The sequence below is a fragment of the Cyclospora cayetanensis genome, unplaced genomic scaffold (assembly GCF_002999335.1).
Source record: "Cyclospora cayetanensis isolate NF1_C8 unplaced genomic scaffold, CcayRef3 CcayRef3_contig_64, whole genome shotgun sequence".
In the NCBI taxonomy this organism is placed as follows: domain Eukaryota; phylum Apicomplexa; class Conoidasida; order Eucoccidiorida; family Eimeriidae; genus Cyclospora; species Cyclospora cayetanensis.
The window spans coordinates 105,229-132,047 of record NW_020312635.1 but is presented as its reverse complement, the minus strand read 5'-3'; the positions used below and the strand labels follow the sequence as shown (position 1 = coordinate 132,047).

The window sequence follows — 26,819 nt, the reverse complement described above, 5'->3', positions numbered from 1 at the left end:
ATAAGGGTTCTCTCTGTGCATGCCATCCTTCACACTATCCGTTCCTATTTCATGCCGCCGTGTGAATCTTTTCTCTGGTTCTTTTAATTTGCCGTTCAATGCGCTCCGCTCCCCCAGGCCATCGCGAACTCCTTTTTTTAAATTTCCTTTGCACTTCTTCCTTTGCTCCCCCTCTTTGTATCCATTCCTCCAACTGTTACCTCTACAACTCGTCCCTTTGAATCTTGTCGTTATCTTGGCTTGGGAGAGGCGGAGGCTCCAGCCCTAAAACGGTGTTGAAGATAAAAGCGGTTAGCTGGATCGCAGTGGCCCCCGGATGGTCACCGGTGCCATATGGAAGCGAGTGGCTCCGGATAATGCCATTCGAGCTGCGCACAGAAGAGCACTTTTACACAAGATCAAGCAGAGAGAGAATAAGGCGAAAGGGAGGGCGGGGGGGCGAGGTGATCATGAGGAAAGGCACAGCAGAAAGTGTGGCGGGTGCTGCATATGCGAGTTTCTGAATCTTGCTCCCGAGTGCTTTGCCTCGACAGTTTCAGCTATTTAGGTTTGGGGAAATCAAAAGTCTTGGTTTTCATACTAAAGCGCAAGCAAAAAATTCATACTAAAGCGCAAGCGATAGACGTTCAGAGAGGGGAAGGCAGTGGAGGTCTAAGGGGTAGGCCACGGAGACACGTGCACAGGGGTAGCGGGGAATTTACCACCGACCACTCATGCACAAACAGAGTCACTTAAAAGGGCGCGCACAAAGGCACGGGAAGAGACACGAAGGAGCAGGCCAGAAGGGCTACTGCTGCGGGTGTCTGCCTTCAGAGGGGCTCATGATACGCTGGCGAGCAGTACAGGGAGTACGAGGCAGGGACGCCTTGAGAGCAGCAACTGAAATCTGCAGGCTATTGTGTTACGGAAGTAGAAGATCGTTAAACTCTGAAATTTAAGAGAGAGACAGGCATAGAGGCCTAACAAGGGGAAACCGGGAAGGGACCTACTGCTTCACAAAAAGGCGAAGGTAGGGGTAATGGGGAACGTCGCACCTCCCTAGGTCTGCAAGGAGGACACTTGGAGTGCAGCCTTTTCCCATTAGGGGTTTTCTCTCTTTCTCACACTGAAAGCCCACAGAGCAGCCGGCTTCAAGGGCTGGAGAAGAGACGGCTTGCGGCGGGCTTACCGCAGTTTACGAGTGTGATGCGGATTTGCTGAGAGAGCGTGCGACTTAAGCGACGGAGCTCTGCGCGAAGCTGGCGACACGGAGGACAAGAAGGTCTGTAGTAATCGACGACCCAGACGGCAGAGATTCCGCCGGCTCCTCCTGCTGAGAAGGTACACGTTCAGAGGGGGCAGAGAGGAAAGCAGGCATATAGGTGGCAGAAAAAGGGGAAGCCAAGGAAAGCGAGGGCGAGGGAGGATGCGAAAGCAGAATGGCAGGGAGAAAACATTCATGCAGCAAGTCTAGAAGAACCAAGGGCCTTTTTTGATGGGAATAAACGTGCGTCTGGCTTGGTCTACTGCCTTATTCTAACAGGGAAGGCGCATCTGATCTCACCTGACGGGAGCTTTCGAAGTTGCTCCTTGACGTGTCTGTCACTGGAAGCCTCCTCAAGCCGTGAAGCTTTCAGCTGGTCTGCTGCCTTGAGTATGTCCGATACGGACATGGGCCCAGAGTATTCCTCAAAATCCCATGAGTCTGAGGAGCAGGGAAGCGGGGATAGAAGTGGAGAGGGTGGTGCGAGGGTAACATTACTGGTTCAGGATATGAGGACGCTATGGCGAGGAGACGGGTGCGGATGCGTATGCAGAAGGCGGACTCATGGAAGTTCCTGTAACCCTCAGAAAGAGCGTTCTAAGAAAAAAAAGAAGGAAAGAGCCATATGGGAAGCATCCAGCGTTTGTAACATACCGCCTCCCTCTTGCTGAGGGGAAAACAGGAGTACCTGTCCCAGCTGGTGGATTCCAAAATAGTGGCACAAGTGTGACATTTGGCAGTTTACCATTCCAACCCGCACATTCTGGGTTTCAAGCGATTTTTCCCCAAGAGCAGAGAAGAAGGGTACCTAATGTGCAGAACAAACGGGGACACGGGTACAGGTCCTGCTGTATGTACAGCTGCCGAAGATTCTCTGTATCGTGCATCAGGCAGAAAGCGCTGGTTGCCATATTCTCAGCGATTCTGCCAGGCTGAGTCTGCGCCTGTCTAGACACTGGTGATCTCGAAAAGCGAGTGCTGCTGATTCTTACACGCCGCTCGCAGTTTCCGCATCCAGCCTGGTAGAAGCTAATGATCCAAGAGAACTCGGATCCCCTTAGAAGAGCGTCCATGTTTGGTCCATGAAGGAGGTGCACGCCTCTCTTGTAGCTATAGAGCTCATGCATCCTATTCTTCTGCAACTCTTCGTAATAACTCTCCTGAGTTTCGTAGAGAGGCCCGTAGGTGTCGAAGAGGCGCCGCGATTTGCTGTCTGAGCAGGCAAAGCGAGTAGATAATACTTGGGTGGCTATGAAGAAATGCCATGAACGGAAGTAGAGGAGGAAGAGGATAGAGTTCGATCTGAATCGAGAGGCCTCAAAGAGTTGCGAGAGCCTGAGCACTGGCTGATTTGCCGGATGATGCAAAAGGGGTGCCGTGGTAGTATAGGAGGGCAATCTGGAAGGTGGCCAAACGATTGCGCGCTGCTGAACACGAAGCGCTAAGCGCAGGCCAGGTACTTCTTTAAAGCGATTACTTACTCGACAAAACCTGGTAGGCGCGGTTAATTTGCTGGAAGAGTTCTTCCGCAGCCTTGGTATCGCCATTCTTAGCCTTCACCTTGTCGGGATGCAGCTCGAGCGACAGTTTTCGGTAAGCCCTCTTCACTTCCGTATCCGTCGCACCCCTGGAAGCACGCAGCAGCCACATTTCAAGGCTACCCGTGCAAAGCGAGCATGGCGCCCTTAAGCCCAAGAGTGCACGCAAGCCGGCTGGTAATGCAATGCGGAGAAAATGACAAAGGCCAAGACAAGACATGCACCGAGAAGGAAGGGCATGCGAATTCCTGCACCCAAAAGTGCTTCCTACAATTGCTATTCAATAAAGTGCACATTGAGCGAGAAAAAGACCCCTTCAGAGGACTGAGCATGGAAATGCACGACTAACCTATTCATATACTCAAATATATGGTGGTACATTGGCGCACAGACGGTAGATCGTGCAGACACTAGGGAATGGATTGAACCGGGGCGGTGTGAGTCCACCAGAAAGAAAACATATAAGATCATATGGAAGAAATGAACAATTTTCTGTGCGTGCCTTCAAGATCGAACACTGGATATTTATACACAGACATATGGATTCGCTTCAACTGCGAGCATATGCATTTTTTCATGCAATCGTTTACGAGGAAGTGCGGACTTTGCCAGCTTAAGGACTTGATAGAAGCTCGCCGCCTCTTGATGGGGGGGAGAAGCAGCTGTGACGTGAAGGTGGTTTTCCCCTATGGCTAAGAGGAAAAGTAGGAAGCAAATCGAAGTGTACAACGGCTGCAGCATTTTCTCTGCAGGCAGCCCTTGCATTCACAAAGCTCTGAATGCCTCGAACGCGAGGTTAGGTAGAGGTCCAGGTGAGTTGCTGGCAAGTCGCAAAAGACACCCTCTACGCAGTTGCAGTAAGACATGAGACACTGTGAAAGCCGAAGAGGGATGTGAACCCAGTAAAGCGCTCGCTTGCGGTGTATTTCCTGGACGGGGAATGGATGAAGTGCGTGCAGCTCCTCCAGACCGTGCTCGTTGCCTGAGATCCAGGAAGGCGCAGAGGAGCTGCACGTCTTACTTTCGCTGGGGAAGGCAGTGGAAAGCGGGGATTTCCAACTAGGTGCGCAGGATGTGTCGACCAAGAAGACGACTGTCAAGACGTTCACAGCGAGGGAAGAGATGGCGAAGGAACTGTGACTGATCCCCCTAGAGACCAGTCAATGCAAAGTTCCATTAATCTGGCTGTTTTGCGCTATGTTGGCTGAAGTACTAAGAAATGAACAAGGGCGCAGCGCCGTAGTGGCAACTACTAAACAGTGGAAAGACCGTCTCGGATCGATTGCTGCACTTTGCGCAGCAGCCGCTTTTGAATCTTGGCAAGCAAAACGCTTTAAATTGAAAATTTTCCGGAAAATAATTATGAGGCTTCTCTCAGAGTTGCGAATGGTTTGCGTTACCCAGCAGCTGCCCTGCGTGTGTCGTGTGCGCCACGGGGCCCTTGTCGATTTATTTTCCTTCTACTTAGCCTAAAATTTGGCGTTGATTGACTTTCTTGCACAAATTTTGCTCGAATGGGTGTCAATCGAATATATATATACCCGATTGACGTCGAGTTATCACACCGCTATCCTGGGTAGTAGGAAACCGGTTTTCGTGGAGCGTCGGCAGTGGCATATAGCGCACCATACCTCGGAAATTTCAACGGCCTTCTAAAGCGTTTCCCTTTATGGCCACCTACAAAAGCAAAGCTTCATTGTTGCGACTACACAGCTGGATGCGTTGTTCTGCCTTTGACAGTTTTTATCGTGCACCGTAAATGTCGGCGGTGTAGCGCTTAGCTTGCTGACCAGCCAAGTCGAAACAAAAAACCCTCGTGCTGTGGCCCTTCCTGCTCTGAGTACATGGAGAAATTCGCCTCTGAGGTGCCTCTCTGCACCCTGAAGCGCTGCCTTATGCCCATTGAAGTGACCCCTACATATCCGGCCTTACTAAAGGCCAATGTAAACCAAACAACGGGGCCTCAGACATTTAGAAAATGGCTCTAGGTTTCTTCAATTATGCACCCTCTCAGAATTAGCATGCCCCTACTGGACTGCCCCTTGGTATTGCATAGGGGCGCGTTGTGCACTAAAGGCCAGATGTTTATCCTGTCGGAGCACAGGATACGACTGTTTGCGCACACAAATCTGGGCCCTGAGAGATCATGCGCATTGCCAAAAAGGCGGCTGCTGCAGTCGGTGTAGTTCAGCTCATAGTGTGATTCCTAAGCTACTCATCAACTAGTAGGGATATTACAGTAAAAATGCAGTTGGAGACTCACGAAGGGGCCGAAGGGAGGAGCTGATGTTTTTTGCTGCTTTACTGTAAGCGTGCCTGTGTTGGTCGTTGTAATGCTCCAGCTGAGGCCTCCGTATGAAGTTAACGTAGGACTTAATGCAATGATATTTGAAAGTTGTTGAGGGTTTTTCGAAAAGTTGCGCTTACCCCTGCCCGCGCCCCTTGAAGTATCGAAAGTGAGAGGAAGGGGGGCTGAGGTGCACGTAGCCGCACTAGCAGTATATATTAGAAGTATTTATAGCTAGTTGCACATACCGTATAGCGCATACGCAGACAACTTTGCGTCTTCTTGCATTGATCGAACAGTAGTCTGCAAAATGCACCACATGCGAACTGAAAGGTCAACCAGTAAATCCTTTTTAATCCGTAGCTAAATATAACTTAAGTAGTCAAGAGTGTTCACATAAAGCCTATCGCGCTACATCTCTCCTCCCCTTTTTAAAAAATACGCTGTCGTATTCAGTAACTGTATGTCGAGATCAACTGTGCCCAGGACAGCGGAAGAATCCCCGCCCCATGGTCACTCCCCACACAAGCATAAATTCGAATCAACGCAAATGGAAATACAAAACCTGCATCAGCCACTACAGTGGAATCGGCGGGAATAAATGCAGACACACCAGCCAACACAGAACGAGGCCAAGGCGACGGCGGCTGCACGATGGTCTGCTCCTCTCGAACCGCAAAAATGTTTGAACCTCCTGATGCATATATGTATATATATACCTGTGTACAGGCAATCCGAATACGCATCAGCTCAGCAGTACATCCGCATCATCTAGGGTGAGCTTTGGATGCGCATACGGCAGGCAGGATAGAGGTTAGTCAACTTCCAAGTCTGAAGAGGCCCATACGCAGGAGTGCCGAAACAACATATCTGAGAATGGCTGCTGATGAATTTGCGCTCAGAGAACATGTTAACAACAACCAGCAATGCCTGTAGATGCATGTAGCTATTTCATGCAGGGCATACACTGGGGAAGAACAATTACCAAGGAACGCCAAGAAAACCGTCGATGGCGACAAGCGTTCTGAACCAAAGAGAGCTGCAAAATCTTCCGCAGGCAAACAAACCTGACACTGCTCATCCATCAGCCACTGGAGTTGGTGTCTCCCACCTGATTTTACTAGAAACTTTATTTAGTACCTTAGCGGTAACTAGTCATAAAGCTTGCTGTTTTTACCAGAACCAAGCCTGCAGGCTCAAACACGCAGCCGGACGCCGGATCATATATCCATGGGTGGCTACAATTCTCGAGCCTTCGCGCATACATTCGTGTACACGAGGTAGCTGTTCTCGGAATCCCTCCGTTGCTGATGGTGGTTGCCGGTCCCAGACTACCGGGTCCAAGCCAGGATCGGAGACGGGATCCTTAACGGAGTCAAGGAAGGCGGGAGAGACAGCTGTATATTGAGCTCAGTCAAGACAAAAAGCTCAACCGAGCAATTGGGTTGTTCTGAGCGGAGCGCTGCAAATACTTCAGAAGAATACGGTCGATGTGCTTTGCTTGCCCATCCGCCTCTGGAGTGTTGCCAGTAATAATATTTTGCTTGATTCATATGGAGGTTAGAGAGGCACGCTCAATATGAACTAACAAGCTTCGGACCACGAGCCGTAATCAAACTCCTACAGAATTTATGAATCCTCTAGAAATGATCTAAAAACAGTCCAGTGACTTCCTGAGCTGTGACAGAACTGTAGCAAGATAGGAAAATGAGTATTTTACTGAGTCGAGCCACAACGACTTAGATGCCATCCTCACCACTGATATCTGGCTGCTCCATTAGCAGAGCATTGTCAAATCCGTCCAAATCCTCTTAAAAACCGGTGTCATCTTTAGAATAACAGACTTAGAGGACTTGCACAGCATTAACCGCTGACAGTCTGTGGAAGGCAGTGCATGCTTCTTTGCCGCGTGACTCATCCCAGGCCATCAGAGGGCTCGTGAGAGCTATTCCATTGTAGAATGGATATCATTATTTCGCAGAAGATCATGATTTTGTGCTTTGCACAAGACAGCACTGCGGGATGAAGTCGGAATGCCGATGCGACGGTGTTCCGTCTTCGTCTTAAGCCGCAAGCCGTTCGCAACGTAATATTGTTTCACACATCTGCCACTCAGATTATGAGCAGTGGTCTCGGGTGCGCTGATGTTAAAGCACGATATTCACACATCTTTGACAGAACCTGTAAATCACGACCACCAACAGCAAGTGGTTTGCACAATGTTAACCGCTGGGGCGTCGAGACAGTGCACCAGGCAAAGACGTAGACGCTCCCGTGACTTGCCCCTATAGCCTCGAACATCTCACTAATTATGGAAGCTCCAGCGATCAGCTCTTTAATAATCAGACACTGCCCATCCAAAGACCGTTTGACATGACACTTCAGGTACAACTGAGATTAATCGTTGATAAAGAGGTTGTTCGTCTACTTTGTGGCTTTTGGGAACCAAGTTCCACACTTCTTGATACACCGATTTATCAATAGACTTCTTCCGGCTTTTCTAGTTTTATGGAAGCTTGCTGTTAAGCTGAACTCGGCAGACAGATGTGCCAGGGCTTGTGTTAAGGCTGAAATTGTAGTATTCCCTGCAGGCAGATGACTTCTGAAATAATATGGGCACCAGTTAAGTGCTCCCCCCTTTGAAAAGCCTCCTTAAGAGAGCACTTGTTCGTCTTCTACTGGTAGGCAGCCAGTGGGGTAGATCGCCAATAGGTAGACGAAGTCTTATGTACTTTCCAATCCTTACGGCCGTTATACTTCCCTGGTTAGCGTAGCCTCATCGATACAGCCATAGACATTGTGCTAACCTTCAGATTATGCCTTTAAACCGGCTATGTAGCAAGCATATTCACACCAGCTGGCAGGCTGACATCTGCCACCCCAACAGGCACTGCGCCCCTGTCTGCTTCCATCGCCGCAGGGTTTATCTCTAGGATGTTGACAAACAAGATCAGATTACTAAATTGTGAACCAGCTTAATTAAAAGCACGACACTGTTGAAGGGATACTTGACATCCCACTGCATTCCTGGCAAGTGGATGAACAGGGAACACTTGCCCATACCATGCGATCCTACTCAACGACAGACTCGCTGCCCGAAGCATCCAGACACTCTCTATACACCTATCAGCATTACATGCTACCAGCGAACACCTGCCACTGTATTCCATTCACCACTCACGCTGGATGCACTACCGCGATCCTCCCAGCAACACTTTTTCCATAAAGAAGGCTGGCATTTCCATACACCTAATTCTGCATCTATATGACGCAATGTATGAGCTCCTCGCCCGTGTGCTTGCCCTCACTGACACAACAATCGTGCAGCAGTAGTTGCCTAATTCCTCGTCAATATTGAATCTATGTAACCACATAACCAGCATTGTTTGTGTAGTTGCAGTGTAGAGATGGAGCACCTTGCGGCTTTCGGCGAAACTAAGCCATTGCGACCCATGTCCAAGGTTTCCATCAGAAGACGATTGACTCCAGATTCACTACAACCTTAGTCAAAGTTTGATCGTTTTTCTCAAAAAGGCTCGTGTCAAACTTTGCCCGCGGCCAGAGGAATTCCCAACATGAGGGAGAAGGAAAGGCTGGGTGCGCGTTGCTGCACCCTTTAGGCACTCCGAGCATTCACGAATAGTTGCAGATAACATCTGGGGAACGAGCACAAAACATCGATTTTCAATGTATTGAACTCAGTCTGCGCTGCATCCCCTAAGACATGCCAACAGCCAAGGCAAATTCTCGGTTCCCCCCCAATCCCGATACAAATGTATCTAGTCTAGAACAAAGTGCTTTCTATTTCTCTACACGGAACTTACCAAAGTTTCCAATTGGAAATTCCTTCTAAGTACATAGAGTAGACGTGCATTGGGAAGAATTGACATGGAGGAAAGATGGGGCAAAGGATCCCTGGGCTCTTTCCAAAAATGCATAGACAGAACCATAATGTGTTATCACATCCACCCTATTAATGCACAGAATCAGAAACAGCTGAAATGACAGATCAGTCGTCGGCAGCATCGCATGAAACTTCTCGTACTGTTCATTCTTGCAATCTGATTGCAGATTCGGACTTGTCTGCTATGTCTGCGACAAGCTCTTTGCAATAGCCGGGACACGCGCACATAATTCAGGAGAGAGCAAAACTACGTACTGGTCTTTCACAATTGAAGTGCATTTACTGTGTTATATTCCCTCTTCATTATTGGTTCGCTAGATAGATGCCTACAGACTCGGAGGGAGGACGTGGAGTATGGTGCACATGTCCACCTCAATATGACCATTAAGCAAGCAGAAACAGAATGTTATCGTGCTATTGAATAAGTTGATTCTGATTTTGAGTGGCAAACCTCATGAGTCCCCCAGTGCCACCGAAGGGCTGTGGCTGCATCCCCCGAGGGCTGAAGAATGACTCCCGAAAGACTGGAATTTCGGATTTACGATTTTTTTTGTGCACACATTGCACACTTTAACTCTTGGGTCGATGCGTCTTGTGTTTTGCTGTGTTCCCTTTTACTTGTGCCTGCCACTGTCTCTTTCGCCTGCCGCTTGCCCCCTTGAGTTCCTCCCTGCTCTTAAAGCTCTCTGTGTCTCGAATCTCCCCTGTTTCCGTATAGAAACTCGTATTCAGAAGGCAGAGTGACACACAAAACCTTCATTTCCTCCCATGAGGATGCGGTCACTTCCGTGTCTCCCTTCCTTCCTTTTACTGGCTGGCTTCTTTGCGGTTCATATAGACGCCTTTAGGGTTATTGGGCAAGGCGCCTCGTCGGGCATCCCGCTTCCTCTCCTTACGGGACGAGAGAGCTTCCATGGAGGGCCCTCTCTGTCTCTTGTCACCCCTCACAAGAAAGATGGACTGATACACCCATCCGAAAAGACGAACGTGTCAATGCGCGCACAGACTGCACAGGTACCCCTGGCGCATGAGGAAAAGGTCAGCTTTGTTCATCACAAATTGTCATTCATAGGGCCGTAACTTTGGGACGGCAGCGAATCAAACATAACGCAGAAGGGCAGGGAAAGGGCGTGCATGCACACATGCAATACCTAGCGGTTCAGTTAAGCAGCGCAGTGTGAGCCTATGAATTGTAGCGCTGGGACTTGAAATAATGAGCTCCTTATACGTCTAGAGACTCTGTCTGCGTAGGTAGTCAGGGAGTGTGTGTCTGCGTCATTTGACCATTTCCGATTCAAGTCTGCATGCTCGAGTTTGGGGTCTCTCACTCAGGGTGGGGCAGTGATAGAGGGAGACAAGGTGAATGGGAAGCCTCTAAAGGATTGGACAGTCAAGCGATCTCTTTACCAGGCGCTGCACATGGCGATGGCGGAGGAAATGGAGAGAGACCCTGCAGTTTGTGTCATTGGTACATCACAGGCTTTTCGCAGTGTCTCCCTTCTTAATCCTAAGCCTTAGTGCCCCTTGCACCGTGTGGCATAACACCCAGTCATAGATGCGGGGAGCTGAGGATACTGAATTTCTGGAGCATTCCACATAAACACACACACACTTGGCGCGCGTCGTCCCAAACCCATCTGTACTACGCAGCCTTGCTACCTGCCCGCATTCCCCACCTTCCCCTCCGCTCATCACCAACCAACCACCTATAGAGGCCGTCCTACACTTACGCCTGCGTGCTTCTAGACGTTGTGCTTCATCCCGACCTCTGCGTCATGCGGTGTTGGCTTTGTTGCAGGAGAAGACGTGGGCCACTACGGTGGTTCTTACAAGGCAACGAAAGACCTGCATTTCCGTTACGGGAATTTCAGGTGTCTAGACACCCCGATCTGCGAGAATACGTTTCTGGGCATGGGGATCGGCGCCGCAATGCACGGCTTGCGGCCTATTGTGGAAGGGATGAACATGGGATTTTTACTCCTAGGCTTCAACCAGATCAGCAACAACGCAGGAATGGTCAGAGCAACCAGTGGGGGCCAGTTCGACGTTCCTATGGTGATTCGAGGGCCGGGGGGAGTTGGAAAGCAACTAGGACCTGAGCATTCCCAAAGAATAGAGGCGTATCTTCTGGTAAGGATCGAGGCAGGACTGTAGAAGGGGGGAGGAAGAGACATGGTAGCCTAGAATCCTACAGCTCTTGCGTGCAACGTAGGCTGCCCAGACTCGGGGGAGGCAGCTCTCAGCTGCGAGTGAGCCAGATAAGCCTGCAGAAGGCGCGGGGGCTCACAAGTTGCATTCTCGGGTTCTGTGCGTCGTGCGTTCTTGCAGGCCGTTCCAGGACTGAAGCTGGTGGCTTGCAGCACTCCGCGTAACGCTCGAGGCTTGCTGAAAGCGGCGATACGCGAGAACAACCCTGTGGTCTTTTTTGAGCACGTCTTGACGTATGGCATTACGGACGACATCCCTTTGCTGCCCTACACGCAGCCCTTAGACAAGGCAGAAGTACCTCTGGAAGGCGGAGATATCACCATCCTCTGCTACAGCAAGCTGAGGCACGTGGCGCTGGATGCAGCCAAACAGCTCAAGGAGCTCGGCGTACACCCCGAGGTGGTGGACCTCATCAGCCTGAAACCCCTGGATATGGCCACTATCAAGGCTTCAGTCCGAAAAACCAAAAAGTGCCTCATTCTAGACGAATCCAGCCGAACCGGTGGAATCGGAGCAGAAATCTTCACGCAAGTAAGCTTTAGCGGCCAGAGGACGGCGTGAACCAGGATGTGATGATTGGGCAGGTTGTCTGTGCCTTGGATCTGCATGCACAGGTTGTTTTGACGCGTAGGCTGTGCGTGTTCTTGGGATCTGCGGATGCCGCGAGCAGTGTGCGCGGCTTTCCTTTTGTCGCCGTTTGAGTTTTCGTGTTTCCTTCACATGGTGTTGCCGAAAGTTTCTTGTTTTGCGCTCGCGGTGTTTGTTGTTCGTCGTAACCCGCTTGCGTAAAGGTCCCCTCTACCTATCGGCTCACGGGTGCCAACTTATCCTGCCGGAAGTCGTGTATGCGATGCATTCGTTTGCCCCTCCCGCAATCTGTCTACCGTTCTACTGGTCGTCGCTTGGGCTGCAATGCAGCGAAACCTTCCCCATGCCTCCGCTGAGGGGCAGCCTCATGACTTGCGTCTTAGACGCGTCACTCTCTGCCTGCCTGGTGTGTCAACTTCAGGTAGTTGAGAACTGCTCCGAGGACCTTGCCCTACCGCCAGTCCGTCTGGCCACAAAAGACATCCCCACGCCGTATGCAAGGGATCTGGAGGAAGCAACCATCATCACCAAGGAGGACGTTGTAAATGCTGCTCTCTGGATGCATAGTGCACCCAAGAATTAGGCAGCTCCCTTAAAACACGGGCTCCACAAGGCGACGAACGATCAAACGATCTGAAGGTAGCAGGAACTGCTTTGTTCGACAAGGATGCGGCAGCAACGGCACAGCAAGGGCAGCCAAAGACTCGCGGTTACAGAGGCAGTCACGAACCAGCGTCCCTCTCGTTTCGCTGGTTGCGTCGGTGAGAGCGAATTCGCCACGAGGAGCCGTAAAAGCCTCTTTGTAGTCGGAGAGCGGTGCTTCTGTTGGTGTGCTCCCCCGCAAACGTGTAGCCTTCAGCATTGGGTTTTTGATTCGCATTTATTGCACCTCTGTACATGTGTGACACTTGCGGAAATTTACTCGCCCCGCACAGGTGTCTACGCGTGTCTATACTATGGTTACTGTACTTGTACATAAATAGACACGTCCACGCACGTCTAAACATGCTACACTGGTTCACACATCTATATGATGCCCACTTATAGATGTATCTGTCATTCCATTTACGAACACATGTGCACACTTCAAAATATGTATCAATATACATGCATATGTATATACAATATGCTATTTTCAATGTGCGGCCCTCACATACTGCTACACACCCTTGCGCTTGATCCCCCCGCTTCCTTCCCTCCCCTTTCTTTCCACTCCATTTCCCCTTTCTGTCCACTCTTTTTCGTCTTTTGCGTGTTTAACTGGCTCGTAAATGTCTTTTCTGCTTTCTGTGATGGGGCCGAACTCCCCGTACACCCGAGAGCAGTGCTCTTCGGTATTCAGCCCATCACCACCTTGCAAATCACAAATCCGCAGCTCAAACTGTGCTTTCGGATTTTTCGCTGCATGCTTCCACCCCAGCGGATACTCAGTCGTATATGCGCCATCACTGCTAAAGGCCTCTGCTCCGGCAGCAGCAGAATTCAGGTCGCTGCAGCGACAAAGCAGCGGCGATGGCAGCAGCAGGAGTGCTAGGCGGGCCTATCCCGTGTGCTCTTAGAAATGTGTCTCTGCATGCACCTGATCTCCCCGTTGGACGTAAATCCTGTCTGGTTGCAAACCAATTGACACTACGCAGAAAGCCAACATGCTCGATACACAGCTTGCGAAGAATACGGCCCTGAAAAGATAGATAGTCACTACGGAGCACGTGATGAACGGCTGACAGGTGCAAAAATACGAAAGCACCGCGGTGGCGAGACACGTAATGAATGTGATTCGCAGCGACATTCGCAGATGAAGACAGTTTTCTACCTCCGCAGCTAACGTGGGTGTCTGGACGTCTTAAGGCTGCTTTGCTTTATGTGGGTATATGTAGTCCTAGTTGCTTAGGCACCTGCGTAGAAGGCTACCTTCGTAGCCAGCAGACATGCACCTGAGAACCTAAATCTAACTAACGCGTGATCGCTTGGCTGAGCACCACGACACCGTACACTAGCCTTCGGCACCTATTTTCGAGGCCGCAATGCACCGGCTTCCCTGGTAGAAATACACAAAGGTAGGCCGAGCTAGAGAGCATGTTCGGAAGTTTAAAGAGGTACAAATTGACAAAGAGAGTAACGATCGGCAGAGGCAGAAACACAACATGCCTCCTTCAGCGCCAGAGACTGCAGGCTCCAGTCCTGTCGCCTGTAAACAGCCAGGGAAGCGTTGGATGCCAAAAGCACGTGGTGACACCTCCTCCTTGCGTAGCGTCTGCACAGACCTGAAAAATTGCAAAAGCAACGTGCAGTTCCACCCCCAGCCATGTAAAGGACGCCGCGCACAGGCGGCCAAAGGGCCCCATTATAAGCGCGAAGATAAGTTCAATTTCCCCAGAAAAACGGCTGCCACAACACACCTCTCAAGAACCACACCGCCCCCCTGCAAAAAAGCAAAGAAAAGCACAAACCCTGCTCACCTTGAGAGTTTTGACAGGGACGATCAGAGGGTTCGTCATGAGGTCGTCGTACACTCGACAGTGGTACACCTGCACAGTGCTGCAGGCAGCACACAGCAAGGCCAAAAGGCCGAAGGAGGCTCAACACCACGATGAAACACGACGCGCACTTGCAAAGCATCATGACAGTCCGAGAAAAATGCAGTCTACTGATGATGAAGGCAGAAAAACACAGGGCCGAGGGTCAGAGTGGCGTATCCTGGTGGTTAGAGTTTTGCAGCTTCTGCTGCTTTTTAGGTGCATGCGTGGGTGAGATGCGCGTGCTTTTTCTCACCCGTCCATGCTGCTGGAAGCCATGAGAGGGAGAGTCTCGTGGAATGCGACGCTCGAGATTGCATGCTTGTGAGCCCTAAAAACTTTGAAAACCCTCTTAGACAGCTCCAAATCAAAAAAATACAATTTGCTGTTCTCCCCGCCGACCAGCAACTGCGAGCCACTGGGGTGGACCGACACGGAACTGACGCTTTCAACTCCTGCAACAACCAGCGAACGCATCCTTCGACAGACGAGTACAAAGAGCGTCACCTGGTGAACCTCACGCCACAAGGAATATGATGAACAGAGGCTCGAGACAGCTGGAAAACACAGAGCAAACCTACCGATGAGCTTCTTGAGAAGCGCCTGGCGCGTGCCAGGAAGTCCAGCCGACTGCTGCTTGGCTGCCAGATCGTAGATCCTGCGAAACGGGGAGCATTCCAAACCAAGTGCCCTATGTTGAGCAGCTCACGAGACGATCTTCCTCATGAAACAAGAATTGTCGTCACCGCAACAGCAAGCTGGTCACCCACCGCAAACCCCTTGTATAGGCAACGATGAGCCACGGCTCTTTAGGGTGGAAGGCGGCGTCTTTGAGAGCTCCAGGACCTCTCCTTCTGAGCGGTTTGATAGACTTCTGCTTCCTGATGTTGTGAATCAGCAACTGGTTGGAGGGGGAAGAACTCCCCGGGCAGACTGACACCAAATAGTTCCCTGGAGGAGGAGACACCCCAGCCAGCAGCCACACGAGACACAGAAAACGCAGCGAAGTGAGTCCTTGCCACCCAGGCAGCAAGACTGCATGTGCTCCGTGGAGATGTGCGAATGTCGTGGCGAGGCAGCCGCAGGGTGCGCGTAAGAGGCACGCACGCCTTTCGAAGAAAGCAGCCGCCGTGGAAGCTCCACATTTCAAAACGAGGCGGAGAGAGGGTCAGAGGCAGACACACATGGTGGCAGCAGAACGGCTAGGCGAGGTCGCCCACAGGTTGAGATGACGCAGAGCACATGCAGACGGCGGGAGGAGAGGAGGCAGCAGGCAATGTCGAAACCGGCGTGAATACTGCCAACGAACGTTCCGACGGTGAAAACGCGTCTGAAGATTCGTAGACAGCTGCAAAGAGCGTGGAGGGAAAGAAAGAACGAGGATTCCAGGATACCCCACCTTTATGCTGCCACTTCAACTTGAGAATGGGGGAGTCGTGTAGCAAGAAAACTGCGCGTCGAACCCCTCTTAGCAAGAGCGTGAGTTCATGAGCTTCCTCTCCGTTCTGCGACTGTAGCTGTTGCAGTTCCTTTGTTGCTGATTTTGCGGCTGCCTTCGCGTGCTTCATGGAGACTTGCTGCCAGCATCCGACAAGCTTGGCGCCTACAGTGGCATCTACAGTGTAGGGACCGTCCGTGTTGCTGCTGCCGCCGCTACTGACGCTTGCGTCTGCTGTGTGCAGCAAATCCGGCAGTTCCTCGTCAAGGGCAGTTTTGACGCGGAGCAGCTCTAGAGCCTCTTCCATCTGTCGCCTTGCAGCGCTGACGAAGCCGTTCCCCTCCCCCGCTGCAGTCGCCTCTGTTGCAGCGGCAGGAGCTTGCTTTTTCGCCTTGGGGGTTGCAGCGGCTGCTGCATTCGTGAGCTGATGCAAGGACTGACTGTCGAACAGCGGTCTGTCCAGTGTCACGAGCAGCAGCTGCTCTGCCGCCGCCACTGCAAGAATGGGAAGCGCAGGGTGGAACGCTGCCGCTGTGATTTGCTGCTGCAACAGCAGGGCAGCGACGATTCTGCCTGTTTTCGCCTCAAACACTCGAAGACAACCGTCGCTACTCCCCGTCGCAACGAATGTGCCAGCGGCGTTCACGGAAACTACCCGCACGGCTGCTCCTTCAGGCCCTAACAAATTTTCCCCGTTCCTGCTGCTCCTGCCGCTCCTGCCGCTCCTGCTGCTGCTGCTCTTGTCGCTCTTGTCGCTACACTCCGGACGAGAGCCTGAGCTCCATTCGAGGCGTTCGTTAGGCTTGTCTTCGAAGGGCAGGAGAAAACCAAAGAGAGGCTGTGGTCGGGGAATTCGCTGAGCGTGGAGTGTCAGCGGGAGGAAAGCCATGCCGAGAGACGTCGGAAAGGGCCTAAAAGAGGAGGCTGGAGGCAGCTGCGGCAAGAGCGAAGAGGGGTCGACGTTCATGCGGTGCTTGACGGCGCGGGGGCACAGGTACAAATCCAAGCAGCGGTTGTACCTGAAGAGCGCATGCAGACGGCAAGGCGCAGCCTTTTTTCTGCCTTGTGTGACGTTCCACCCGCAGTTGGCGATGCACCGATTCGAGGGCTGTGCGCAGCAAGCCTCTCAAGGCGAGGAAAGCAATTCTTTCGGCGCAAAGGCGGCAAACAAGACAGGGAGGGTTTCTCGCTCTTCGGATAAAACGTGGGCATGCTCCATGGCAAGCGAGACTCGCAAGAGAGACGTTCAGCCCGTCACAAGAACGAACCCTCGACGAAGCCACGTGAAACTCACCGCTCGAGCACCAACTGCGCGTAGGCAGGAACCCTGCGGAGGGCAGAGAATTTTTGCGGCAGAAATGGCAGAGGACGGTTCTCGGGGGGTAAGGCACGCCACTCTGCTTCCTCCTGCGACGAACGCCATTCCAAGCCCACCCCACAAACGCAGACTTCCCTTCCGATGCACACAGTGTATGTACAGCTCCTCTCTCCAGCAAAAAAAGAGTCCCCGTGCACCGCATGCCCTGACAATCCGAAACAAACGCTGCGTCAAAACCAAGCGTCACACCAAGCGCCCCTTCCATTCGCTCTGACCTCTGGCGTGAAGAGGTACTCCTCAGGAGGATTGTAGCTTTCTGCGTGGCTAGGAAGAGGGAGTTTGGGCGCCTTCGCTGCAGGAGGGAGCTTGTCTTTCGCAGGCGTGGCAGAATAGATGTTGTCTCCCCAAAGGTCTCTGAGTGTCTCCTCCTGCGCGTGCTTGGAGGGAGGGCGGATGGGCTTGCCCTCTCTGATCATCTTGATGTAGCGGTTGATCTTTTTCTGCTCGGCAGCAGACGGGAGGAACTGCGCCTTGCGGGGAGGCAGTGCCTTCATCGGGAAGATGCTGCAAGGCAAAGCGCACCAAGTACGCAGAGAAGGCGGAAAAGAGTCGCCGCACGAGCCTTGCCGAGGCAGTGTATGTACAGCAGGGGGTGAGAGGTAGCGCGGAGAGTGCCCCCACCCTCTCGCCGTACAGACAAGCCCTCGCCACCGTAGAAAAACAAAACGACCACGTGAAAAGGGCAGAACAAAACAGAAAAAAAGAACAGCTACTCACACACATACACACACACACAACACGAGGCATCAATACACCCAACACAGTCTCGACAGAACAAGTCTTGAGTCGGAAACACACACTCCACAGCACAAACACCACCACCTCCTCCCCTCCCTCCCTCTTCTCCAGGCCCTTCGCGAACTTCTTCAGAAAAAGCAACGCAGAGCGAGGGGTCAAAGCCTTCGCATGCTCGCATCAAACAGCCCCTTTCTCCCCTTCACACTCCCAGACAGAGCATGCCTTGCAACGTTTCTCAAGAGCTGTATGTCGAAGCCGCAAAGGCAACATCAACGCGCATGCGAGCACAGCCACGAGGATGCCCTTCTCCCTCAACTTCTCCCCCCAAACACCAGAATGCTGCTACTCTTTGCATGCACACAGCGCGTAGAGAGCCACCTGTCAGTCTTGTCTTCCTCAATCCAAACTTCTTCATCATTGAACCGTTTGTCGGGAAACTTCCGGTCGCGAATCCTGCCAAGTAACTGGAGGCAGAAGCCACGGATAGCAGCACACTTCCAAAGAAGCTCATGAAGACACACTTCAAAAAAAACTCATGAAGACACACTGCCAAAGAGGCTCCTTAAGACACACTTCCAAGGAGGCTCCTTAAGACACACTTCCAAAGAAGCTCATTAAAGTTCGGCTGAAATGGGAAGGCAACCACCAATATTCCCACCCACCCACCCCTCCCTGCCTTCCCTTTGTAAAATACGAAGAAGCCTGACGAGGGATGCGCATTCTCGCTACTTCTCCAGTCCCACGTGCACCCTAGCGCATGCAGCATACCTCCAAGTCTTGCTCCGACAAAGTCACTATTCGATCGTTCCGCAAATCCCTCACATGCCGCCATCGCTCTGAGCCTATCTCCGCATTTGCCAGCAACTCCCCAAGGGCCCCCCCCCCGCTTTGCAGCGTCTTTTCGACGCGATTGCCCTCAGCGTCGTAGCCTGAGATCGCCACACCCACCCACCCACCCCCTCACACACACGTAAACACATACACATACACACCCCCAAAGGCTGTCAACTGCAAGGCTGAAGAACTGGCAGCTGTATCCACCCCTGCATTAGCCTCAGAAGATTCAAAAAAACACCCCACCCCCGAGGTAGCCTTCGCGTCGAACTCAACGCAGTGGCGCTGCAGCCAGGGGCCTTTTTTTTCTAAGCCCTTGCGTGTGTGTATCTCCTCACGACAAAGGCAACAAGCAAGACTACTCCTGCATGCATGGTAGCGATAAAATTTCGCTTCCGCTGCACGACATGCTGCAATACTTCACCCTCCTGGCACACTCACACCTAGCGACCCCCCCTACGCTCAAACGGCCCACCTAAAGCGTCGAATAGCGCATGTCATTGCAGGAAATACAGCACTTGCTGCATCGTTGCATCGCGCTGCGCAGTCTGGTCCCTCAAAAACAACGCGCAAAAAACCTCAGTGCAACGTACCAATGTGCTTGTACTTGTCATACCACCAGAGAGGCACAGCACCACTCCGGTTCCTGTCTTCATCGTCATCCGACAACAGTTCTTCTTCTCCCTCGACTTCCATCACATTCGGCACAGACATCAGTGTGGCGTACCGCTTTGACTTTCCCGCGAGGGGCCCCTCAGGCTGTCTATTCGCGGCTTCCTTTGTCACGGCGTTTTCGGCGAAGGGAGCAGCACGTTCGCTCGCAGCGCTGGTAGCGCCTCGTAGCTTTCTCGGAAAGCCTTCCTTAGACGAGGAAGCCGCCAATGAGCGGCGCGCATGTGGCTGCTCTGCTTCGGACGGCAGATCCTTGGGGCCCCTCCCTTGGGGGCCCCTCCCTCGGGGGCCCCTCCCTTGGGGGCCCCTCCCTGTGGGGGGCCCCCCAAGGGTCTCTGTGGGGGTTTCCTGCTGCGGCTCTTCTTGCTTGACTTTCGATGCAGTTGCGGAGTTCTCCACAGCCGGCACTGCCGCTGCTGCTGCTGCTGGCAGGGGCCCCCTTGCTGACTTGCTTTCTTGGGGGGGAGGCTGCACTGATGGGGGGGGGCCCCCTCCCCTGCTCAGTCGGACGGGGGAGGCTGCCCCCCGAGAGCCGCCGCGCGGGGAGCTCATCTGCCGTATTTAGTTTGGAATTCGGCTTTTAACCAAAAGTGGGGAGCTGAGAGAAGGCAGAAGAAGTGCCTCGGCTGCAGAAGGATCCAGTACACTCCGCGCAGGTGAGGGAGCCCCCCTGCGACGGAGGAAGGCAGGAGGTAACTCGCGCTGGGGAGAAAGACCGCGTGCAGTCTCCCTAGCGGTGAGAATTCAAACAAAAACTATTCCCTTTATCGCACTTGCGGCCACATAACAGCGCGGAAGATGCAAAGAAACGTACGACGAAACTCGAAGGCAGACATTGGGGCTTTTTACACCGGCCCCACAGCTGTGACGGGAATGTGTGTCGGATCTTCTCTATTTACCAACTGAATAATAAACCCCACACGTTGAACGTTGAACTTCAAATTTTGAGGCCTTAGGCTCACGGAAACGGGCGCTATTGGGGAGTCAATAGCTTGCTCGCGCATTGCCGCCTTCCCTGGCAGGGCCCACCCACCCGCAATCTGCAATTGCAGACAGTCGGTGCTGCATGACAGGAATGCCACTTAGGAGGCACACCTGGCGATAGAGTAGCTTTCGTAGGAGAATCATGTCAGCGGCCGGAGTCAGGAGCCGCTGCTGCTGCTCTGCAAGCAGGCAATGTGATGATACGCTGCAGTTCAAGTAGGCAATGTGATGATACACTGCAGTTCAAGTAGGCAATGTGATGATACGCTGCAGTTCAAGTAGGCAATGTGATGATACACTGCAGTTCAATGATGATACGCTACATCTGCCTGTGGTTGATCGGCTAGCCCCTCTGCTGACTGCAGCTTCAGAATGCTGAGCTGCGAAGCGGTTCTATGCGTTGCCTGCGATCGTAAGAACGACTACTGCTTCTTCCCTGCGTCGTTCCTCTTCCGAAGCAGAGGCGTGGGTGTACACTGCACGCTAGAGGGTGGTGCAGCAGCAAAATCACGGACGGAGAGGACAAAGAAGCTCGAGGGAGGGGAGCAGAGCATGCCAAAAGCAGAGTCTCACTGACATGTGGTCCGCTGGCGAAACGGCCAGACGAAAAATAAGGGCAGAAAAGGGCGACGCGAAGTAGGAGTGCCGCACAAGAGAGGATCATGGGAAAAGTGGGAGACAGAGGGAGAGAGAGAAGGCAGGACAGAAAGAGGTCTTTAGTCTGCTTTTTTGACACACTTTTCAAGCCATTTAGAGAGGAATATAGGCAACACGATTTACAGGGAGGGAAAGCGTCATATAGACTGTGATAGAGCACCTTTTAAAAGGCATACACACACACCTGCAACAAGTTCAAATGAATCACTGCGCCGTGTCCCTTAGGGCACTTGTTTACATTTGTGCATTCTAACCGCTAAAAGTGCTGCAGTGCAAGCAATGCTCAGCGAACGGGAGCCGCCGTTAAAGCCTAGGTTTGGCCTTTTCCGAGACGCTTGGCATTTTGTTTGTGCCAGTGAACTGTCCGTCTCTCCTCAGCCTAAGCGAAGGAAAGCCGGAGACTCGCGGGGGATAAAGAATGGCTGAGACGCCTTTCAAGAAGAAAGGGCGAGCCGGCAGCTGCTGCGCTGCAGGAGCTCCTGAATGCTTCAGCACCTAAAGGCAGAAGGGAGAGGGAGGAAGGAAATTCCGAGCAGTGGGGGAAGGGGGCAGGCGCCATGCGGGGTAGGAGGAGCGTGGCGAAAGCCAGAGAGACCTTGCGATTCGTGGCAGACATATCGATGTACCTAGGACTGAATAAGGGGGAGGGAGGAAGGGAGGAGGGGTAGGCGAGGCATGCAGCAGAGAGGGAGCGCAGCCGTGCGGCAGGCAGCAAGAGCACTGAAAAATCAAACGAACTGACTGCACTTTTCGCCTGCACCCGCAGGCCCATACGCGTGCACACAGGGGGGGAGAGACACGACAGCAACGATCCCCCAATAGCTTCACGGTAGACAGGAAGCGAGCAGAGGCTGCACACACACGTGTGGGGAGTGAAACGCACCAGGAAGGCTGGCGGCTGCAGCACTCGGGAAGCTCGCCACATGAAGGGGCGAATGTTGGAGAAGTAATGCTTTTTCTGACGACGAATCACGCCGTGATGCTGTAGGCACATGCGAGAAGCACAAACATCGCAGCGCAGAAGCCTACACGATAGAAGCCTACACGATAGAAGCCTGCACGATCTGCGTCTCTAAGGTACACCGTACACCCTGCCTGCGCAGTGGACTTCCAACCCAAGTAAGGGCCCTCAAAAAGCCACCTTCTTGAAGGAGACGCGAGTGTGCCGCTTGCAATAGGAGAGCAGCGAGTCGGAGACTTCGAGGATGCGACGACTCTGGCGGCTCCAATATTGGGGAGCTGTTATGACCTACGCGCCAGCACACGCAGGCAGCACACCAGCACGCCAACAGGCACCTGCCTATCCGTGGTAGGAAATGCATGCATGCATGCGGCGTGTGACGCTGAGAACTAGAGCGGCAGAGGTGGTGGATGGTGGAGACAAGCTGAATGAGGGCTTCACGTAACACCATAGAACAGAGCCGAGAGCCACACACGCAGCATGCGCGGCAGAGGAGGCAGCACGGCAAAAACCAGCGATAGACAGACAGTGGCAACGCAAGACAGGATGCGGAGACACAGAAAGCTAGACTCTCACGGACTTGTTTCTCGGGAATCCAGAGGCTTTCTGCCTCTCGCACGGCTTCCGCTAGAACCCCTGCCGCACGGAAGTCAACATCCACCAGATCGATGCGACTCAGACTGTATAGGGGAGACACCGCGTCCACCTGTAGGGCACCACAGCAGAGAGAGAGAGCTAGAGAGAGCAGAAAGTGGTGGGCTGCGGTGGCGGCTTTTCGCAAGCAACGAAACAAACACACACGCACAAAAGTCGTGAGAATGAGAAACAAGAGTAACGACGCAGTTTGTGCAGACAAGAAAGCCTCCCGAGAGAACAGCCTCCCCAAGCGCGGAAGCCGCAGAAGTCGAGGGAAGGGAGCACTGCTGTAGGGCAAGAAAAGAGGCGTCCACCAATTCTTTGAGAACTGCTGCAGCGACCACACAGGAAGGCCACTTAACTAAGCAGGAGAGACTTGAGGAGCAGCAGCAGGCACGCAAGAAGCACTGGAATACGGCGAACGAATGGGAAAGCTCGTGTGGAGAGCCAAGACAGAGTCACGAACAAGACTAGAAACGCTCAAAAAAACGCCTCTCATCCTAGAACCCCGATGCTGCCTGACCTGTAACATTTCTTCGATTGCAGCCTGCACGAGGATGTGCGCCGCTCTCTTTGGCTCAAAACCATACACCCCCAGTCCGATGAAGGGCATCAAGACGCTTCGTATTTGGTGCTTGTTCAGGAAGTTGAAACAAAGGCGACAGGTGTGAGCCAGACGGCGAGCGGCCTCTGTGCTGCTGCCCTCTGCATGCACCGAACAAAAGAGACACCCAGCAAGACGGCTCTAGGCGGGGAGGCTGCTGCAGCGCCTCATTCTTTGCAGAACACACGGGGTGATACATACATATATATATATATATGCCGCACCAGATTCAACGCAGCAGCAGCAGCAGCAGCAGCAGCATACGCCAGAAGTAGGGCATCGCGAGAAAAGCGAGGAGAGGGGCGTTCTTTGTGGCGCCGTGAGAACCCGTGAGGAGAACTTCTCCTGAAGGCACACAAGCCCGTGTGCTCTGTTTATATATAGTGCGTTATATCGTCTCTTGTTTGCTGCCACCCTCGTGGAGCATGCAGCATCTAGCTGGAAGCGACACACCCAACGGTGCAAGCCTGCTAGCTGGGGAGTGCGCGGGGGAGGGGAGGGCTGGCGGAAGAGGCAGGGGAAGGAAGAACAGACGCGGCAACACGGCAGAAAGAGAGGCGGGATGATTAGGCCTTGAAGAAATCGAAAGCGCGGGTGGCGTGCAACAAAAATGAAGACGGGGAAAGGTGTGTAGGGGAAGTGCGCATGCGAAAGACATCGAGGGAGAAGGCGCTAAGCAGTACCAGGTTGCAGTTGCTTCGCTTCTTCTGCAGCAACCTTCGCCAAGTATTCCTGGCCTTACACAAAGCCACACACCAGCAAACGCCCTTGCTTGCACGCCATGCTGCAGCAGCGTAGACTGTGGAGCGACTAGACAGCTATCGAGGTCTAGGTTGCTAGTTGATGCCTTTGCTAAGAAACTTGGGGGCTAAGGAGTCAAGCGTTTCCTTGCCGCCTACTCGACAGCCAGGAAAGGCTTACTTCCTTCGGGGTACTCCTCAAAGGACGCTGAACACACGGAGAGCAAGGGCAGCCTTCGCAGCAGCAAGAGGCATAAAAGCGGCAGCAGCAGCAGCAGCTGTTGCTGCTTTTAAGCGAGTCGAAGACGAGGGGCAGGCAGTGAAAGGAGCAGCAGGCAGCCTTGCGAGAAGCAGAGACAGCGCTCTCAGCAGACTCAAACGCAGCCTCCACTGAAGCTACACTGGCTCGGCGAGCACATCGGGAGCAGCAGCCTACGGAGGGGGAGCTGTCTCTTGCGCTGCAAAGCCTTCTTAAGGCCTTTAAAAAGCGCGCGCTGCAGCGCTTCACCGCCCCTCTCCAGAGCTGCCAAACCTGCAAAGCGGATACAGCCGAGAAACAACCCCAGATGGAAGGCACGAGGCTCAAGCAGCAGTGTGCAATGCGGCATTTAAGGAGAAAGCGAAAGACAGCCTCAGGCAGCAGGCAGGCCTGGCTATTGGAGACAGACAGCGGTGAACTTTGGCAAAGCCACCGCTGAAGAGCTCCCCAATTTTTCCGCAACAGCTTCCCCTTGAAGTGAAGGCAAACAAGGATATTACGGCGCCATCAAACACGAAGGCAGCAGCAAAAGCAGCAGCAAAAGCAGCAGCAAAAGCAGCAGCGCAAGGAACAAAGGCGCAGACTGCGCAACAAAGTGGTAGCGGCGCCGAAGCAGAGATGTGTGGAATAGCGGTGAATTTCTTGGGATTGGTGTGTAAACAGCTGCGAGCGCTGCTGCTGACACGGAGAAGCTGGCGAAGTTCGATGAGAACCGAAACGACAAAAAACGAGAAGCGCAGCAAGACTATTACAGAAGCGATAGAAGCACGAAGTGCCTTGCCGAAGCAGAGGGAGAGGACAGGGTATACGAAGTCAAAGCAGTTTTCCTAGGAAGAGCAGCGAGGGTACGGCAAACAAGGAATAATAAGGGCGTCTAGCCACGGCGAGACATATGAGAGAGAATGAGGGAGACAGACAGAGAGAGAGCAAGAAAACGAGAGAGAGCTGGCGACGGAGGCGGCAAAGAGGTGCATGTTTCGAGCAGGCGGATGCAGGAGGCAATGCAGAGAAGAGGGATGATGCGTGCGTAGGGGCGTAGGTGGCTTGTTCTCAACGTCACGGATGCAAACCTCAAAAATCGACCCCACAATTTCTCCGCCCTAAGGCTCTACTATCTGGGAGGAGGCTTTAGACGCCTCAAGGCTTGAAGGCTCAGAAAGCGTGCATGGCGAAGCATTTACCAAGCCCTCTGTAAGGCACCATATTGGGAGGCATAGGCAGAACGATGCAATCCGCAATAGCCTCTTGCAGCACTTGCGCTTGGCTGCCTTTTTGCTGCTGCTGCTCCTCTTGTTGCTGCTGCCCAAGCTGAGCGCTCAGAATATCTCCGTGGATCGCATTGATGCATCCGAAGCGGGAGAACGACACCTGCGAGAGGATGCCAGCGAGTTGGGGGGTGTTCGCTGCGGGGCCCCCCCGCAGCAAACGCTCCACAGCAGCAGCAGAGGCCTCTCCCTCCGCTTGCTGCTGCTGCTGCTGCTGCTGCTGCTGAGGCGCCTCGTGCAGCAGCAGCGAAGAGAGACTGGGGAGCTGCTGCTGGGGGGGCCCCCCAGGGGCGGCGGGGATGTTGAAGTCTCGAGCGATCCACTGCTCTGCGGAGAGGAGTTTCTTGTCGGGGTCGGCTGCTGCTGCCGCAGCAGCAGCAGCAGCTGCTGCTGCTGCCCTCACTGCAGCGGCGTGAGCCTCGGGAGGCCCCTGCGGAGGGGAGGGGGGGAGGTATGGCGGAGCGCAGGGGGGGGAAGGGGGAGTGGCTGGCGAGGGGGCTGAAGGGGGGGCCCCCAGCTGTCGCATGTACTCCACGTGGCCCTTCCGTGCCCTCTCGATCAGGAGTCGCATTTTTTTGGTTTGCGTTGAAGTGGCGAACGTCTGCTTTGCCTCCGAAAATCTCCCCCCAAAGCTTCTTAGCGGCCTTCCAGCGTCGTCAGAGATCCCCGGAAAAGCGGCTGCAGCGGTTGGGAGGAGAGCCAGGGAAGCGCGACAGCGGCAGGAAAGATGCGACCTGTCCTCATGAGCGACGCTAGAAAGTCGGTGGCGAAGGCAGCAGCGCGATTCGGAGCCGCTCCTCCCCCTAGATAACGCCAGGAGGGAGGTCTGCAGCCTCCTCCGAACAAGCTGAAAGCCTGGCGCTGCTTGCATGGTGGAGATACACTCGAGAAACGAAAGTCTTCAGAACAGCTGCCGGCGGGAAACACACACGGCTACGGCAGATAACGCGTCGCCAGGCACGACGGGTGCACCCGTGCAGCGGCTTTTTGTTCGAAGATCGGGGAAAATAGGGGCCTCGTAGGGGGCCCCCGATGATGAGGCCCTTCTTTGCCCTGTAGGAGCACCCCCCGTCTCCAGAGTGCCGTCCCCGCGCGCGTGCAAACACAAAAATCCGCAAAAAGATCCTCCTCGCAGGAAAGGTATGCCAAAGCGTTCCGCCGTAAAAGAAAGGGCGCTACACGGAGGCACGCAGTGTCGCCAGCCCTCTTGAAATCCCACAGATCGACGATCCAGCTGCATGCACGAAGGCTTCGAGGCCAGCTTCCCATGAGCAGATCGCGCTCCTTCAGGAGAACTTCTCCAAATTCTTGAACGCTTTGGACTATTAGCGCTTCAACGAGGATTTTGCTGCGCGCGGCTTCGAAAACA

The 26,819-nt window shown here is 53.3% G+C and overlaps 4 protein-coding genes across 4 annotated transcripts; 1 reads left to right on the top strand and 3 right to left on the bottom strand.

The window, feature by feature from the left end:
- Window positions 1-202: 202 nt before the first annotated feature.
- LOC34618735 (dnaJ homolog subfamily C member 10) lies at window positions 203-3,522 on the bottom strand. Its single transcript, XM_026335285.1, has 8 exons — window positions 3,386-3,522; window positions 2,725-2,870; window positions 2,236-2,456; window positions 1,898-2,051; window positions 1,544-1,684; window positions 1,169-1,309; window positions 990-1,044; window positions 203-368 (listed from the first exon to the last, which is right to left on the bottom strand). The coding sequence occupies exons 1-8, from the start codon at window positions 3,520-3,522 to the stop codon at window positions 203-205; spliced, it is 1,161 nt and encodes a 386-aa protein (XP_026191070.1).
- Window positions 3,523-8,475: 4,953 nt separating this feature from the next.
- LOC34618734 (pyruvate dehydrogenase E1 component subunit beta) lies at window positions 8,476-12,351 on the top strand. The gene is made up of 5 exons (XM_026335284.1): window positions 8,476-8,529; window positions 10,272-10,440; window positions 10,771-11,102; window positions 11,301-11,711; window positions 12,190-12,351. Exons 1-5 carry the CDS (start codon window positions 8,476-8,478, stop codon window positions 12,349-12,351), a joined length of 1,128 nt encoding a protein of 375 aa, XP_026191069.1.
- A 1,570-nt stretch (window positions 12,352-13,921) lies between these two features.
- On the bottom strand, window positions 13,922-19,896 carry LOC34618733 (ribosome biogenesis protein BOP1). The gene is made up of 11 exons (XM_026335283.1): window positions 19,712-19,896; window positions 19,266-19,606; window positions 18,607-18,797; window positions 17,316-17,570; window positions 17,017-17,129; window positions 15,684-16,741; window positions 15,055-15,235; window positions 14,866-14,942; window positions 14,541-14,739; window positions 14,228-14,306; window positions 13,922-14,167 (listed from the first exon to the last, which is right to left on the bottom strand). Exons 1-11 carry the CDS (start codon window positions 19,894-19,896, stop codon window positions 13,922-13,924), a joined length of 2,925 nt encoding a protein of 974 aa, XP_026191068.1.
- Window positions 19,897-21,288: 1,392 nt separating this feature from the next.
- On the bottom strand, window positions 21,289-26,021 carry LOC34624535. Its single transcript, XM_026335281.1, has 9 exons — window positions 25,367-26,021; window positions 24,363-24,458; window positions 23,870-23,923; window positions 23,650-23,653; window positions 23,106-23,151; window positions 22,527-22,652; window positions 22,127-22,234; window positions 21,869-21,967; window positions 21,289-21,480 (listed from the first exon to the last, which is right to left on the bottom strand). The coding sequence occupies exons 1-9, from the start codon at window positions 26,019-26,021 to the stop codon at window positions 21,289-21,291; spliced, it is 1,380 nt and encodes a 459-aa protein (XP_026191066.1).
- Window positions 26,022-26,819: the final 798 nt, after the last annotated feature.

What these genes read in the sequence shown, in the direction of transcription:
- LOC34618734 (XM_026335284.1), top strand. Translation starts at nt 8,476, where the DNA reads ATGGAGCACCTTGCGGCTTTCGGCGAAACTAAGCCATTGCGACCCATG. An exon ending in GAATAGAGGCGTATCTTCTG is followed by an intron (nt 11,103 to 11,300) that starts GTAAGGATCGAG and finishes GCGTTCTTGCAG; the next exon opens with GCCGTTCCAGGACTGAAGCT. An exon ending in GAGCAGAAATCTTCACGCAA is followed by an intron (nt 11,712 to 12,189) that starts GTAAGCTTTAGC and finishes TGTCAACTTCAG; the next exon opens with GTAGTTGAGAACTGCTCCGA.
- LOC34624535 (XM_026335281.1), bottom strand. Translation starts at nt 26,021, where the DNA reads ATGCGACTCCTGATCGAGAGGGCACGGAAGGGCCACGTGGAGTACATG. An exon ending in GGTGCCTTACAGAGGGCTTG is followed by an intron (nt 24,459 to 25,366) that starts GTAAATGCTTCG and finishes TCCGCTTTGCAG; the next exon opens with GTTTGGCAGCTCTGGAGAGG. An exon ending in TCTGGATTCCCGAGAAACAA is followed by an intron (nt 22,235 to 22,526) that starts GTCCGTGAGAGT and finishes GCTGGCGCGTAG; the next exon opens with GTCATAACAGCTCCCCAATA.
- LOC34618733 (XM_026335283.1), bottom strand. Translation starts at nt 19,896, where the DNA reads ATGAGCTCCCCGCGCGGCGGCTCTCGGGGGGCAGCCTCCCCCGTCCGA. An exon ending in GCAACTGCATCGAAAGTCAA is followed by an intron (nt 19,607 to 19,711) that starts GCAAGAAGAGCC and finishes CCCCCAAGGGAG; the next exon opens with GGGCCCCAAGGATCTGCCGT. An exon ending in TCCCTGTCAAAACTCTCAAG is followed by an intron (nt 14,168 to 14,227) that starts GTGAGCAGGGTT and finishes GGTTCTTGAGAG; the next exon opens with GTGTGTTGTGGCAGCCGTTT.
- LOC34618735 (XM_026335285.1), bottom strand. Translation starts at nt 3,522, where the DNA reads ATGCTGCAGCCGTTGTACACTTCGATTTGCTTCCTACTTTTCCTCTTA. An exon ending in CGCCTACCAGGTTTTGTCGA is followed by an intron (nt 2,457 to 2,724) that starts GTAAGTAATCGC and finishes TTGCCTGCTCAG; the next exon opens with ACAGCAAATCGCGGCGCCTC. An exon ending in ACTTCGAAAGCTCCCGTCAG is followed by an intron (nt 1,310 to 1,543) that starts GTGAGATCAGAT and finishes CCTTCTCAGCAG; the next exon opens with GAGGAGCCGGCGGAATCTCT.